At 39.6% G+C, this 16,598-nt stretch overlaps 1 protein-coding gene across 16 annotated transcripts in view; it reads right to left on the reverse strand.

The window, feature by feature from the left end:
- MTUS1 (microtubule associated scaffold protein 1) overlaps positions 1-16,598 on the reverse strand; it is a 129,814-nt gene that overhangs the window by 82,764 nt on the left and 30,452 nt on the right. For 12 of the 16 annotated variants that reach the window (XM_054066480.1, XM_054066488.1, XM_054066487.1 and 9 more), the window contains exons 2-3: positions 9,208-11,339; positions 6,865-7,063 (exon numbers count right to left, since the gene is read on the reverse strand). In XM_054066480.1, coding sequence (XP_053922455.1) covers positions 6,865-7,063; positions 9,208-11,160 — 2,152 coding nt within the window. In that variant the 5' untranslated portion in view covers positions 11,161-11,339. Of the gene's footprint in view, positions 1-3,234; positions 3,365-6,864; positions 7,064-9,207; positions 11,340-11,928; positions 12,358-16,598 lie in introns of those variants that run through there. The other 4 variants (XM_054066490.1, XM_054066493.1, XM_054066494.1 and 1 more) reach the window with 2 other exon arrangements.

The following is a 16,598-nucleotide window of genomic DNA, read 5'->3' on the forward strand; positions in this document are numbered from 1 at the left end:
ATAATTTTTATTTCAAATTCTATTGTAAGTTCATCTTCAAATGTTTCCAATCTCCCAACCCCCAAAACCTGAGTGGACTGCACACCCAAGGACCAGGTAACAAGATCCCATATTATCTCACAAACTAAAACTCTCTGCTTTTACTCATTTTACATTATCAATTTGATGTATGAAACTAACTGCAAAATAGTTTATTCCAAATGGGTGTTTTTAAGCTGAAGCCCATAGAAAGCTTGCAGAACATGAGCAGTACCTATCCCACAGTGAGACCTCCTTGTTAATGAAGACCTACAAAACAAAACAGCTGTCTAAGTAATACCAAGTTTTTCTACTAGGCATATGGCAAAAGCTAAAAGCCAACTGACTAAACTGAATTCAGATTACATCATTTTATGGCTCTTTCCTAGCTTCAAATTATGAATTGACCATTCTGTACACGAATGACCCAATATCTGAGGCACAGGCTTAGAGATAATACTTGGCACAAGGATATACATTGCCACTTCCAGCAAATCATTCCTCTTAAGGATGGACAGGAAGTGGGGGCAAAGTGAAGTGGAAACAACAGCAAGGAAGTCCAACTAAAGCAATCAGAGAACAGATGACTTGCAAGGCTCCTAAGTCAAACCTTATTCTGCTTTCTGAGCCCTTGCAAACCGATCAGCTGGACAAAAGTCCCTTCAGGTACATTCGGTAACTTCCCCCCACTTTATAACGCAAATTAAAAGAGAAATGGTTATGAGACACACAGTCACTACACGCAGCTGAGCCCTCTGGCTGAAGATGACTGAAGAAGGATGATAGACAAGCTTTATGTCATACTACAGTCAATAGAAATTAACACTCCATAGAGACCAATGTTTCCTCCTTCCCGCACCTGAGAAGAATAATATGGGAGTTTTAAGTTCACTTTCAACACAGGCTTTAATTACTGGAATGAAGCCCTACATATGTATTAAAGAAAGAGAAAAGGGAACAAAATAATCTTGTAAGGTCAAATAATAATACTGTATAAGCTGGTATACAAGGAACCTGCTTTTAGGATCCATAGAAGAAGCTAACTGTTCGGCAAATAAAAAAAAAAAAAAAAAAAAATAGAAAGACTGGTTGAAACTAAATTTTAAGCCTTATTTGCAGATCCCAGTATTTCAGACTTATTCACGAGAAAGTAAAAGGATACTCTTCCCAGTAACTCTCCACTCCGGCATTTTGAGAAAAGTCCTGACTGTGTCAGGCCAGAGAACCTGGAAGTTATGTTTGCCTTTTAAAATATTTTGTTTCCTCTTGGCATCATGTCAATCCAACTTCAGAGAGTCACATGCTAGATAGCAGGAAAAGTGATTTTGAAAAGTGATTTGCAGTAGCCATGTTTGGTTTAGCTCCTGGTTCACTGTCAGAACAGAGATTCAAGGATTGTGGGAATGCTTATTGGAACTAAATTATTTTGGTTCTGCTTCACTAGTATTGTGAAAGGCTATACCAGTAAGTCCTGAGTTACAAAGCTTATGTTTCCAGCTGTATGAAAATCCATTGAAACCATTTGGTTTCAATTTTACAACTGAAAAGCCTTTCTTTGTGAAATAAACAGCAACAACACTCAATAATAAACAGAGCCAATCTGCCACAGCCCGTTCTGTTTTTAAATGTGTAATTCAGAGAAGCGTCCAAAATAAAGTGTAAGATCAAACCAAAATTCAACCAGAGGAATTTAGCAATTATAAAATAACAAACAAATCAGTATTTCAAAGTATCACTAAACCTGCTGTTGTCTAATGCAACTCCAATATACTTACTACAGCATATGGGGAATTATTTTCCCCAATCTTCAGTTAGCTGCTGAAGATCAGAAGTCCTTCAGCATGATAAACTTTCCAAAAGGAAAAAGTCTCACTTGTCCCCAGTCATCTTCAAGGAAACACATAATTCAGACTGTCAAGCTTCTCTATATGCAAGCTTGCAAGCTGTCATTATGCTAGTGAAATTCTATGAAAATACATGCAAGAAAAAGAGGGAATACCGCTCATTGAAAAAATAAAGCACACTGCCATAACGCTGCTAATTGGGTATCAGTGACTTAAATCAGAGACAAAACGGCACCCAAAATGTCACAAATAACTGTCAGACAGTGAAAAATATTTTGGTTACAAAGATGGTTTATGTGGCTTCCATTAATTTCTGGAAGGCTTTAACAATAAAAAGACAAGTAATATTTTTGCTGCTCTCCTATCCTCAAATGGCTTCAATTACACATGAAGCTTGACAGAGCTCCTGCAGTTAAAACATCATCAGCAATGCGAAATTCCATACAACTAGAAACTTAAATCAATGGTATACTATTAAGGTAGAAGTGCAGGTGAAGTACTAGCATATCACAACTCTTACCTGCAGATAAAGCTCTGTCCCTTAACATACTTAGAGGTAGGTTATAGTCAGCAGTAGGACAAAAAAAGGCAGTGCTGGGCATTTACATTTTTATATCTAAATTAAATTATTTACATCCCTATTTTATGCTTCTCAAACACAAATAAAACAACTGCTTGTGGCTCAAGCTATCACAGTGCTTCTGTCCAACTGCATGGGTGGCAACATGCAGTTGCTGGGGCAGGCTGACAGTAGAAGAACCTAGAGTTACGTTCCATAGGACCACCAAAGCTTTTTGGTTTCTCCAGTCCCCTTCTACCCCTCCTTTCAAGTGAGAGAAATTCATGACTCTTCCCAAACCATAATACCTCAACTATTAGCAGGCTATTACTCCTCCACAATGGTTATACACATCCAATTAGAAGGCTGCGTGCAACTGCTGGGAACAAAAATAACAGTTGTTTTCATTTTGGGACTGGTTCAAAGTCCTGAACCAGGGCTCCAAAATTACACATGTCCTCTAGGAAAAAAATGGGTAACTCACACAACTTATCCTGTCTTTTGACTTCTAATAAATGTCTTCACTGATGGAAAATTAACATAGCAAAATGCATCCTGTCTGCCATTCAGTACTATGGAAATCTACGCACACCACCATGGAAAAAATTAGCTGTAGAGAAATAAGATTTTTGTTTGAGAATGAGTATGCAGTTGCAGATCATTCTCGTTTATGGAGAAATTGAGACAAATAGATACAGAAATCATTTTGAGGCATCTAGATTGCAACTGTGACCAAATTTCTAGATTTGCTGCAGAAATAGGGCTTCGTCATTTCCCAAACCACTTTGGGTCACTGAATGAAGTTGGACTCACCTTTTAGAGAGCCAATTTCTAATTCAGCAAGAACTCCAGAGCTACAGCTGTCATGCCCCAGACCCATGAACCATACACTTGCATCTAGGCCTGACTGGGGTGAGGGGGAGTTCATTTATCCATGCGGTGATCGGGAGGCCAACAAGGTCACCCCCAGGGCAAAAATCAAAACCAATATTTATTCTAGGTCTGGCAAACATAAACGGACCAAAATACTCGGGTGCACAGCCAAGACATGGGGATGCAACTTCCCAAAGTTACAGGAACAAATCCCAATCTGTTCAGATCACAATCTCATCCCTGAATGCAGCCAAGGTCAGTCAGATCCGATTTGACACGTGCACCGTAAGGTAACGGGAGAGAGACAGAGAGAGACACACAGAGAGAGAGAGAAAAGGAAAGAAATCACCACGTCAATGGGCAGCAGCAGTTCCTCAGCAACACATGGTCACAGCAGCAGCTTCTTCCAGGCTGCGTGGTCCAGGCTGGTCCAATAAAAGCGATGGTCAAGAGAGAGCGTGAGACAGAGCACGGGAGTGAGAGCCGCCCGTGTGGTTCCTTGTGAGTTCTTTTATAAGGCCCGTCCGACCCCATCAAAGAATGTGTTGGGGTGGTCCTGCCACGTGTCTTTCGGGAGAGTCCAGCCCAGGCAGTCCAGTGGGTGGAGGAAGACAGGAAGGGGTGGGGGGCATCACACGCCGCTGCATCACCTCCCCCTGTAGCAGCCAGCTCCAGACCTTGACAAAAGCCAGCCTTCAGACAAAATGTCTCACAGACGAGGCCTTCAAGTGACATCCCAAGCTCCATCCTTGGGGAGGTCTGATACTGCATCACCTCCACTATTCGTTGCTGGCACCACAACACAGACACACAAATGGCCAGTCTTCAGACAAAATGTTTAAGGCAAAGAAAGAAGCAAAATCGGGCTTTACATTAGCCAAGATAAACCAATACTGGCAAGCACTCATCTGCAACTATTTCTAGCTTAACGTGCTCTGCCTCACAAAAATATAATACCTGACATATGAGTCTTCCTCTTCTTCCACTGTCTCCTATCAGGTGAGGATCAGAGAATTTCCTTAGAAGACATGCTCCTATCCCGTTAATGCTGAAAACTTAAGGTTTATGTTTACAAGTGGAAGAAAATTACCAAAATCTCAACTTCTGCCAAGATGCGAGGATCTTATAAGCGGTGTTTTATACAGGGTTGTTTACTTTTTAGTTTCTTGGTTGTAAGGGAGTTTCCTGCTTCCAACTCGTAATGACACTGCATGACAGAATCTACTGTTTACAAGCTCTTGATTATTCTGCGAATGATACATATGTTAATACATTTTGGACAAATGAACTGCTTGTCTCCCTCAACATGCACACAAGAGATGACAGAGCTACATCATCACTTCCCTTGTTTGGAGTATTTAATAGACTCATTACACCGATTTGTCTCCCTGCCCAATGATCTAAATTCTGCCAGCAACTGCTTAAGAATTAGTTGCATTTACGCTGGCACCTCATAAAGCAATGAGGTCGTCAGGATTTGAACATTTTTAAGATTCTACTTGAATGCCTGAACAACCCAATCTGAATTCAGTGCTGACCCAGTTACAGGCAGTGGGGGGAGGGGGCTGGAGTAGGTGACCTTCTGACGTCCCTTCCACACCAGATTTACCTACTCTGTCTGTAGGCTGACAGCAAAAAACCATACAGCTACCAAGTTATTTATCTGTGCTGTTGGAATTACATCAAGGCACAACACTGAGGCGCTCAAATGACGTAACTGGAAGAAACAGTTATTTCCTACAGGAAGGCTTTAGCTAATGCCACTTGGCCACACTAAGTGCATATACAGTTTTACTTCAAAAGCTTCCAAATATATGGGGTAAGCAGCAGTAGATAAAAGTTTTACCTGAAAGATGCGGTCACATAATACAGTGGGGCTTTAATAGCAATACCAAGTAACTCCCATCTTTCCCCATCCTTGTTTCTTCCACTCTATACTTCCATCCTCTGATTTGTATTAATACTATATTTACCAGAGAGCAAGGAACCCTGCCTAAGAAATCCCTTAGCAAGGGATGAGGAAATTAGCCCAATATAGTTACATGCATCAAATCCTACTCTGCAGCACTAAAACACAACATAAGCAACGATAAGATGCGCTAGGAGTGGTGGGTATTGGCAGGGTGGCTGGGAAGAGAGCATGAGAAAAAATTCTAATCATGGGCAGCATTACAGTTTCAGTCTTGTTAGATCACAGTGTGAGTCTGAAACAGTGAGGCGCTGCTTCATATTTTACCTTCAGCAGCCTTTTTATACTAGGAAAAATTTGGAAGATTCTTCTACTGACTACTTCAACATGCAGTGAACTAAGGAGGGACAGCTTTAGCCAAAGAAACTTAGGGAGCAAAGGCTTACAACAGCAAATGACTTCTGCTTCTGAAACTGCATCCAATTTTCTCATGAAGGGAAGAAGTTAGTCCAATAACCCAGCCATGTTTATATCTATTGTAGTGAAAGTGTCATAAATCTACTCTAGATCAATATCTAAGGGACAGATAATACATCTATATTCATCTCAGTTCTTCTAAGATAATAATTACAGGTAGGAGACCTGTAAATTAGTATATAGAGAGGTGATGAGTCTTCCAAGAAATTGTTGGGTTACAGGTAGGTACCTAGTTCACTGAGCAAGTCCCTCACATTAGCAAGGATCAAGTCAGAAAACAGCATATTATCCACTTTCTTTGAGGGATTCATCCCATGAAGGACTACAGAAACAGATTTTTATCACGCTTCACCACCTGTAAATAATTACAAGGAGTATTTTGGTTTATAATCTTAGATCAAGTGGGTTTTAAAAAAAAACAAACCAAAAGACAGGTTTTACTGGGTATAGCTGGGCGTGCACACTTTCCCAATTGCAGTGTACAGCAGTATAGCCACTTATAGCCAGGATATCTTTGCAATTAGCTGCACTGCCACATTTAGTTTTAAAAGCACATAACCTACAAGAGCATTTCTGAATCTCTAGAGTAGAATTACAGAATGTAGTTTCCAGCCACCGGATTTGAACAGTAGCCTACAGACTGATTTTGAGATTCGCTCCCCCACCACACCCTTGGTATTAATCAGTCTGAGCTTAATTAGCAGCTCAAGCAGTAGTCTCTCCTTCGATTATGTTCCACTCTTTCTAGAGGCTATAGAGCTGTATCAAAATTAGGCTGAACAAAATATGTTATGTCCTGAAATAGGGCTTATTACCACTGGGACAGCACACAGTTACTTATGACAAACTGTTTGTATCCAAGCTGTTTTATCCTCTTCACTGTTATATTTTGAGTAATTTTAGCTGTAATTCTACCAAATAATTATATTTAAATATTGTTTCTTCAAATAGCACCACACCCTCTAAAACTAATTCCTTACAAGACGAAATTTTGCAGTGATGGGGCATAACCTGCCTTCCCGCCTCCAGAATTAGCAATTTGCTACTTACATGGAATCATCTCTAGCACCAAAACTACAACTCTATAGCATCCTGAAAGTTCTGTCACAAAGTAAGTTAAATATGGTATCTTAATTTTAAGAAACTGGTTAAGTGGTAGCATTCCAACAAAAAAATTTTCTTACCGGAGCTTGGTGACAGAACAGCTCCTTTGTGAGGAGATGCTTTATTAGGGCAGACAGTTCTATTTTCACATACTTTCTTCAAGGGCAACACAGATGGCATCACTTTACTCTTGGGAGCTGATACACTCTGTAGTGTGACCAGGCTTTTCTTCGATATGTTTTTCCCTTGTGTTGTCCCATCTTTCAGAGAAGAAGGCATCTGGTTTTTTTTTTAAAAAAAAAAAAAGAAACAAACAAAACCACAACACCACAATCACTCACCATCACTGTGAGAAGCTGAATATCTTGTTTTCCAGCATCTGAAATGAAATACTGACCACATGGGTAAGGGATATGCTTAGCTTTTGCTGTTGCATTGCCCACATCTGCAGTTCAGAACCTTAAGAATCATCTCCTGAATGGCTCTCAGTAATACAATACTCTAAGTCTGAAGCTAGTCACTGGTAATGACAAACACACTAAAGAGGTTACAGAGGTCATTTTACAGTTTCTTCCTCTCCCTCCCCAAACTCTAATTAAACCATTCAGTTACATGACTGCACCTAATCTAGATGAATACTTTACCAGCCACTCCAATACAGTTCCTGGTCCAGGTCTTAAGTTAAAACACAGAAAGAGGCTAAAATCTTTCACATTCATGTACCACAGATAAAATATAAATCCAGAAGCAGACCCAGAACAGGTTTAAAATAACTGGTTTCTATGTAGCAGTCATCTATCTTTCATACAGAATTTTTTTTCCAGTTTATACAGACACTAATTCATGACCAGTAATGCTGTAAAGGCCATAAAGGTAAACTCATAAGAATGTACGGATCTTCATACGCTTTCCTGTGACTCAAGTTGATATGTAGCAATTTGGTCAGTTATTAGCTTTCCACTTTTGACTTCAATTCTCATCTTCATTTTAAGAATCCGTACTTTTCAGAAGACCATTTAAGTTTAGTCTAGCTGACTGGTCTACTACACATTTTCTAGAAACTGTTCTATGGCTTTTTCCAGGTACCAGTAAAGCAATTAACATCATAAAGGTTTCCACCTTGGCAACTGAGTGAATTAAAAGCATTCCCCCAAATTCTCAGCACCAAATGGAAGGAACAAAATACAAGGCAAGCTCTGAAAGACTTTAGAATTAAAAACAGTTTTTTCACATTAATTTAGGTTTTCAAATTAATTATAATAAATACATACTATTTACTAATTTCTTCTGCAATATTAAAAAAATTGATAGATGCTTCTATTTTACCTGAAGTAGCTTCCTCCATATACTGAGTTTCACTGGAGTTTTTCTGGCTAATCAGTAAACCCTGACAAAAATTTAGACACCAGCTGCTGCCTCCATTTCATGGATTGAGCATAAACTGTTGAACCCACAAGTAAGCAACAGGAGGGACTCCGTACAGCTTCAAAACTCCAACTCTACACATCCCTACCATGCCACCCAAGGTCTTGGTCAAATCAGCCCTGAAGCTCTTCCCTTCTTTCCCCACTATTCCTTTTGGTTTAACCTTCTTTCAGAGTATTTAAAAGCCACACATTTCTCCTGACAGGCAGCTGACTGATCTGAAAATATTTCCAAACCAACCAGCACACGCATACCTCCCGGCCAGGAAGTTTGCACCTTCCAGCTGGCTGACTGCCCAAAACCAGGTACATGCCCTCTGCCGAGAAATACTTCCTGGCTACTCTTAACTACTCTAACAAGTCCTGGTTCTACTTCAAATAAATCAACACCCAAATTATTCAAAGCAGACAGTTAAATTAAGATGTTAAAAATAAAATGCTTGACCAACTTGTTGGTCTTTGGGTTTTGTGTGACTTAACATGTTAATATACATACAACATTTTTGTAAGTTAATTTAAACAGTGTAATCTAGTTCTAAAGCTGTGCTGAAAGAAAATACTGAAACCAGGAATTTATCTCTAATGTCTATTTAAAGTGACAGCATCACTAGAATTATCTTGATAAAACCACATATTAAAAGTTATATTTATAAAACCTCACTAAGTCATGCTACGCAATTTTACCAGTTTGACTAAATTAAGACTTTCTTTGCATTTATTAGAAAGCTTATCGACTGTACTGTCCTAACAAGACTTGACCAAAAAAAAAAAAAATTTATACCACTGAATAAGATGAAGGCTGGAGACACTAAACTTTTCCAGTTTGTAAAAAGGTATTTCTTTGCTCCCTTTATTAGAGACTTCACCTCAGAAATCCAAACAACAATTACATTTGCAGATACAAAACCCATTCCGCAATTTCTGTGCAATGCAGAATCTCTTTTTTTCAAACATACAAAACATAATTCAGAACTTAAGTATGTAAAGAAAAAAGCTTACCAAAGGAACAGAGTTCTGGTCAAATGTTTCATTTGCTACATCTTTTGACACGGCTGCTTCCAGAAGAACTCCCATGTTGCTGCTTTGTTCTTTTTCACCTCTGGGTGGGCAGATGTTTTGGGTACAGGGCTGCAGTAAAGAGCTTGAACATTCCATTTTATCATTCAGCATCTCTTTTGAATTCCCTGCACACGTTGGAAGTGCAGCAGAAACAGACGAGCATGCCGAATGAGTAGAGCTTGCTTTGCCAATGTCTTCCGGATTCTGCTTTAACACAGGTGTCTTTGAAGCCTTGTGGGAAGTGCTTCTAGGACGTGTTGTGGCATGTACGACTTGGCTAGTGAAGAGCTGTTTGTTAAGATGTAGCTTGTGGGGCTTATCTGCAGGCAGATCCACTTTAGTATCTTTAGCTAGATCTACTTTCTTTTTCAACACTTTTATAGAGGGGGACATTTGCCTTGGGGAAGAAACCAGTGAAGGTGAGGAGACAGCTGATCGTTGGGGGGCAGACTGGAGAGACTGTTTTAATGTTGCACTGTCTCTTGACTGTGGTCTAGATACAACCTTTGGCTTCAAGTTTTTGAAATTAGGTTTGGGAAAACTAACAATCTCTGATTTCTTTGCTCTGGTCATCATTGACACGATAGGAGAACTGCTCACTGGTTTTCCTGAAGTTTGACCTGAACTAGCTTTAAGCAAAGACCTTTTATCATTCCCTCTGACAAACGTCTTGTTTGATCTTAGTTTAGGAGGCTTATCTCCAAGTTCTGCCAAAGCTGAAACAGAAAAAGTTGTATTTTTTGATGTTTCTTTAGGGGTTGAGGTACTTAGAGCAGGATCGCTTTCACCAGCCACAGGACTGAAGACCAAAAAAGTTTCTTCACATTTCAGGTCTGGCAAAACAGTCCTCTTAAATTTTGGTACACTGCAAGATATGAAAGAGGCATCATGCATGTACTGAAGAGCAGCATTTCCAGAGACACTTTGTTCTTTGGTTAAAGGTTCGCTGTTTTTCTTTGATACTTGTTCTCCGCTCCTTTTACCTAGTGGGAGAAGGTGCACATTATTTACAGGACTATCCTGGCATGTTTCAGCATTGGAATTCCCAGTTCCATCACGGTCAAGGGTATCCTGCAAGGTTTGCACTAGTTTTACGGACTGTGCTTCCAGTTCCTGTGATTCTTTATTAGTCTTGTCAGTGTTTTTTAGGTAGTGCTCAACACATGCAGAAGCAGGATGATGTACTTCAAGCTCCAAACAGGCAAATGGGCTTTCTGAAATCACTACTGTAGAGGAGAAATCAAGTGTTCTTTCTGAGCTGCTTCTATAAAATTTCTCTTTCATACATACTTCAGAAGAAACCAGTGCTTCCCTCAGATCCATGTCCTCATTTTGATCAGTTCCCGGAGTTTCACCTGTAACATTAGTAACATCTGATGTACTCAGGTGGCAGCACACCCTGTCCTTTATCATGGACTGCATGTTCTGCTCTGAAGCAGGAAGAGGCAATACATACTTTGAGTCTGTCTGACTGCAAGGCACTGATTGTTTGATACTCTGATTTTGCATTTTTGCCATAGCTATGTCATCTTTCAGTAAGTTCACCGTTTCTTTCAAGTCACAGTTCAAAGAACACACACAAGTCTGTTCAGTCACAGAAGATGGGCACGCAGCATCTTCATCTCCCAACATAGCTCCTGTGCAGTTGTGTGCATCAGATGTCTCCTGCAGATGAAGTGCTTTGATACACTGCTGTTTTAAAAGAATACTTCTAAAGTTACTCTTATTTTCAAGAGCAGTATCATCTTCATTCTCAGTCACTATATTTTGGTCAGCTGAATTACCATGTATCTCAGAAGGTGCAGCTCTGTCACATGCATAGTTATTTCCATTTTCATCCCTTAAAGACTTCAAGTTATTCTTTGCTTTTCCATCCAACTTTTCAACATTCATTCTGAAGGCTAAATTTTAAACTAGTTTCATTTTACACTTATTTAAAATCCTAGAGAATGCAGAGTCATCTGTTCTTTGAGAGAAAAAAAATAGCTTTTCTCTGGAACCTATCAACTGTCCTGTAAGATAGTTGAAAAGTAGTTCTTTGTTTTCATGTTTACCAAGAGGATTCAAAAGTTCTGGAATTAAAAAGGAAATTAAAAAAGATTAGCCAAACCAGGATTCCAAGACAGTAACCATTCTTAAGCTATTTGTCTAAACCAAGTGCAGCCATTCTGACCCTCCTTCCTCAAGGAATCCAGGCTTTTCCAATGATGCCATCTGTGCACATTTACCTTCACAAGCCATTGCCACTTCCCTCATTGCCAAGCAACTTTTGAAGCCTTTGGTCAGTTCCAATCAAGTGTGACTTTAGGGTTGCATTCTCAGATACTTGGCTTGCTTGGCTTACACACAAGCAAGAAAACAACTCAAAAGATATGGCTCCTCAACAGAAAAAAGGTATCTGAGGGAGTACATGAGAAAACAAACCATCATTTTTCCCTCTTCCAGTAGTCAGTACCCAACAAAATGGCATGGTTCCTCACACGGTGTGTAGTCAAGCTATGAAGCTTCTTACTGCACACTGCTTGGAAGCCAAAAGCTTACATAAGCTCATACGCAAGCAGGTACAAGCCATGTAGGAAAAATCTCTCCAGAACCGAATACGCAGCTGACTTAAGTCACAAGCTGCAAGCAGCCAGAAGAACTCTAGGAAAGAATCACTACCTGTTCATCTTGTTCTTATACTCTTCACTCAGCCCTGGTTACTGCCGGAGATGGGCCATGGCATTAGGTGGATCTTCAGTCTGACCATGTCTGGTCACGCATATGGTCTTAAGTACAAGTTTGCATGGAGACAGGAAACGAAGAGAGATCTAAATTGTAATAATAATGACAAGCTGCTGTATAAGCTCAGGTCTAGAACAGACAACAGAGCAGCAATAAGGAGCAATGCTAAGAATCCAAGTTAAGAAAAACTTTGGTGCCCATCCCTTGATGGACATAGCAAAGACCAGTAATCCCAGACAGCAGTTTTTTGCTGCACTGAAGGCCTTTGCCCTGCCTTTTGAGGAAGCAATGGACAGAGGCAGCTCAAGATCTTCAAATATTTGTCTTAAGACACCTAAGCTGAAATAAAACATCACACATCTGGTGTGAGAGCCAATCAAAGAGCAGGAAGGAGAAGGGCACTTGCCATCAAAAATTATGGGCAAATGGATTGTGGTGTCCTCAAATGATACTGATACAAGGACATTCGAAGTTTCGAGGGAAGAAAGCAGCAGGACATGAACATCAGGATAAAGTATATAATATGGACAGAATAACATAAAATAATGTGAGAATTATATTGAAGTCTGAAATGATTTGATTTTAAGTTAACCACAATGAGTAGCAGAGTCCCTACAAGACTACAAATCCAGAGCTAACAGAAAACCAGAATATTTTATATGCACTATCAACTCTCCCAACTAGGGTGACAAGACGGGTTGCAATATATCAAGATAGGTCAAGGAGGCTATAAGATCACAAATAATTATTATTTATACTTATTAATAATAATAACTGGCGATTTCTGGTACCTCCATGTTGATTGGCACATAGAAAAATGATTCCCTTATGATATTTCTGTACAGGAATCAATCATCGCTGTGGTGAGAAAGTTTGCCATGACAAGAGAAGTAACTCTTGAGTTGTTCTCTAACAAAGAAATTTAAATCCTCAGAGAAACCATAAAAAACATTTTGGAAACCACAGCAGGGGACAAAAAACACTCTTAACAAATACCTCAGAAAGTGTAAAATACAGCCAGTATGCTAAGTAGTTAAAGATGTTAGCAAAAGTAAGAATGTATCATTCAAAAAGCTGACATTTTTTCCTTAAACCTTATTTACTGCAGCTAGAAACATAGCTTGAATTATTACGTTCAAAATAAATCTTTTTTCATAATAATGAAAAGCATACAGCTTTGCAGACAGGCTGTAGGGCGCATGAATAGTTTTGAGCACAAAAGCAGCACTCAAATTAAGATCATCCTAGAACTGCTGGAACTGGCCCACAACCTTGTCTTTATGTGGGACTTTAAACATCTGTCTCAGATGGAGGAGAAAAAGAAACATGGAACAAGGAAACAGGCTATTGAGATCAGACAGCAGCCTCCTCTGCTCCTCCTTTGTCCCACAAGATGAAATGGCTTGACTACTTAAAATCTCCTCACTCCTTAAAAGTTGGTCCAGACCCTTTGCCCACCCAATATCATTCAATCCCTATAGAAGCATGAACAATTTTAGTGTGCTCATTTTAATCTTCCATTAGGAAACCTAAGGCAGAGTTCTTGCAAAAAAATATCACTCCTGAAGGCAGGGCAAGAACCAGTCCTGAATAATTTTCCATTGTTTTAAGTCAATCACAGAATCAACTGCTGAAAAATATTTGCCAATTTTACCTTCACAGTTGTTTTGACATATTAAAACTTGTTTCTACTCGTCTGGAGACTAGCTCATAACGGAGCTTGCTCATCTAGTCATGAAACAAAAATTTATGATTCCATTCTGATTCACTATTAGCTCAGATCCAACCAGCAGTCTTATCTCTTTCAAGAGCTTTCTCACTGCAGAAAATAGAGAACTCCAATATGCCAAGACTTACCAAGACTGAGATCCAAAGAATTTCAAGAATGACGTTAGCTTATACTACACATAGCTAAGAATGCCAAAGTTTGAAACAACACAGGCAGCTAAGTAAACCTTGATCCAGTAAATGCTGCAGAAGCTCCAAGAAAAATAAAAGTAGTTTGGAGACTGAGTAGACACATGAGGAACAGAAAAAGTTGCATATAAAAATGTGTACATGTATGTATAGAAGTCTGCTCACTCAGTGCTCTTAGCTTACACATAACCAAAGAATATACAGAAACAAACCACTGATTTTTAAAGCAAATTTTCACTTCAGTAATCAATACTTTATGAGCAACTTGACCAGCCTGACGTCCCCAACTGGAGTCCTGAGAGCGTCCTGCATAAAAACGAGGTATTCCTAAGGATTAACTATAGTGTGCAAAAACCTGTAACTTAGATGAACATTAGCCCACAAAAAAAAAAAAGGACATGTTGTAATTCTGCAGGTACCAATATACTCAACAGACTTACAGGAATGCATCCTGGTGATGAGAAGTTCTTTGGATTTAAGATCTGCCATAGAAGGGCGAATGAAAGATTAACTTTAGGCAGCTCCTCCTCCACAGGAGTGGTCAATAACAGATAAACAGACATGACAGTTGCCCTTCCCAAGAATACACTATTCCTGGCAACTAATGACTTGGGGAATTCTCTAAACTAAACACTATTAATAAGCTTTCTTTCTTTGTCTTACATCAACAAGTATTATACATGCCTGGCCTTCACATGACCTACAGTGTGCTGCAAAAGACTTCAGTTGTTTTGTGCCTTCAGTAAAGCTCAACTTGACAAATTTCAGTTGTATATTTCAAGTGCTTGCACACTGCAAAAAAGTCTTAGTTAACAGAGCTCTAAGCTTTCCACTTCCTCAACAGATACAAGAGCTTAGGGCTAAGAGAAGCATCATTTTGGAAAAAAGATAAAGAAGATCAGGAAGCAGATCCTCCTAAAAGAAGAAGTGAACAGCTGCCAGTAGATCCAGATCAAGGACAAATACCCTACAACATGCAGAACTGGGCTCAGAGCAAGGCCTTGTCGCTTCTACTAACCTACACAGAGTGTCCGAGGGTGTGCTGTAAAAGGGTAGAGGGACAGACAGCAACTCCTTCAGCACCAAGTAAACTGCAATCAAAGCCATATCCATTACTGTATGTAATTCAAGCCACAAGGCTACAAACTACTACAAGAATTGCAAGTCAGTTTGCATCAGTGTCACAACACAAACAGTAATAATTTATGCTTTTCCCAGTACTCCACCTGGAATTCTGTTCTTTTACCCACACAATCACATGATGTTTACTCAAAGCCATCAGTTATGTTTGTACAGTCTGTATGAAGGGGGGGAAAAAAGCCATCTGAAAGGAGAGGGTGTGCCCAGACACGCAGGAAGGCAGTCTAAAAGGGCTCTACTCAACTGAACATGCTTTGATAAAATGCATCTTCAGTATTTGTATTTAAGCAGAAAAACATATTACGGTCATGATTACCAGTGTCACTGAAGTCGGACACCATTACAGACACTCCATATGTCAACACATTACACTGCTAACCAGTTTACTTGACAGTGTTCTGGAATACAACACAATCACACATTTGACTTTTCAGCACGTACAAGTGAAGGCAGAATCCAGAAAGGAGTCTAATGAAACATCTGCAGCAACTAGGAATCCCTCCCAACACACTCTGTCCAGTGTTGCTCACACAGGTTCCATAAGAAACCACTGGGAAGAAACACAATCTGAAGTAATGCTGCATTTGCAAAGAATCACGATTTCTATTCTCCCTCTGTAACCTCAGTAATGTCACATATAGATGCGAACTAGCCTGTTACCAAGCTAAGTCAAACTATGAGAAGAGAGAATGAGTTAAGCTCTGAAGCCAATTTCACTCAAGCACTTAGAACATTACAAGTACAACATACTCCTAGAATGGAATTACAGAAAGTGCTCATGTGCTAATGGTATTGCTTAAGAACAAATAGTATCATCAGTGCTGGCACTGCGAAGGTGCTGTGTAAAAAACAAAGAAATTCCCCAGGGCAGCTAAGCAACACATTCATGCTTTGCTGAAAGCCATTTTAACATTAAGAAAAAAGAAATCAAAGAAATCAATATGAGACTTTTGCTATGGTAAGCATAAATAACATGCACGTTATGTTTGCAAGCAAACACGCAGCCGCATTTGACTGAATGAGTAGCATCACTTTCACAGGCATGAACCATCAAGCTTTGCCACCTACTTGGCCATTTGTGAGCCTGCTTCAAGACTGAAGCACCAGCATAACTTAAGTGAAAGTAACCAAGGAAGATGGATTTTAAGCAGCTAAATCTTAGCACTAAGTTATCAAAGAGGTCAAGTGGAAAGGCAATTCAGCATACAGCTGCAAAAAATGGACACTCTGAATTTGTGTGAGAGATGCTGACTTCTGCCAAAACATGACTGCTCCTTCCAACAGGTACATCTACCCAAGTAGCTTTCTCTTACCAGTGACTAAAAGGTTGTCCAACAGAGACAGAAATGCTTACACTTTTACCAAGACCTCAGAGCACTGGTTCAATGGAAACATTCAACTGCTTTCAGACACTTCTTTTTCTTTGCTACAGTCAAAGTTTTCTTAAGAGTAAGGGTCTTTATCTACTTAATTCTTCAAAAACTGGCCATCCTTGATGGTCTGTCCTCAAGAACACTGGACTGCTGTCTCTGTCTTCAGGTTCAGACTAC

Source organism: Cuculus canorus, chromosome 4 (assembly GCF_017976375.1).
Source record: "Cuculus canorus isolate bCucCan1 chromosome 4, bCucCan1.pri, whole genome shotgun sequence".
NCBI classification, from domain to species: domain Eukaryota; kingdom Metazoa; phylum Chordata; class Aves; order Cuculiformes; family Cuculidae; genus Cuculus; species Cuculus canorus.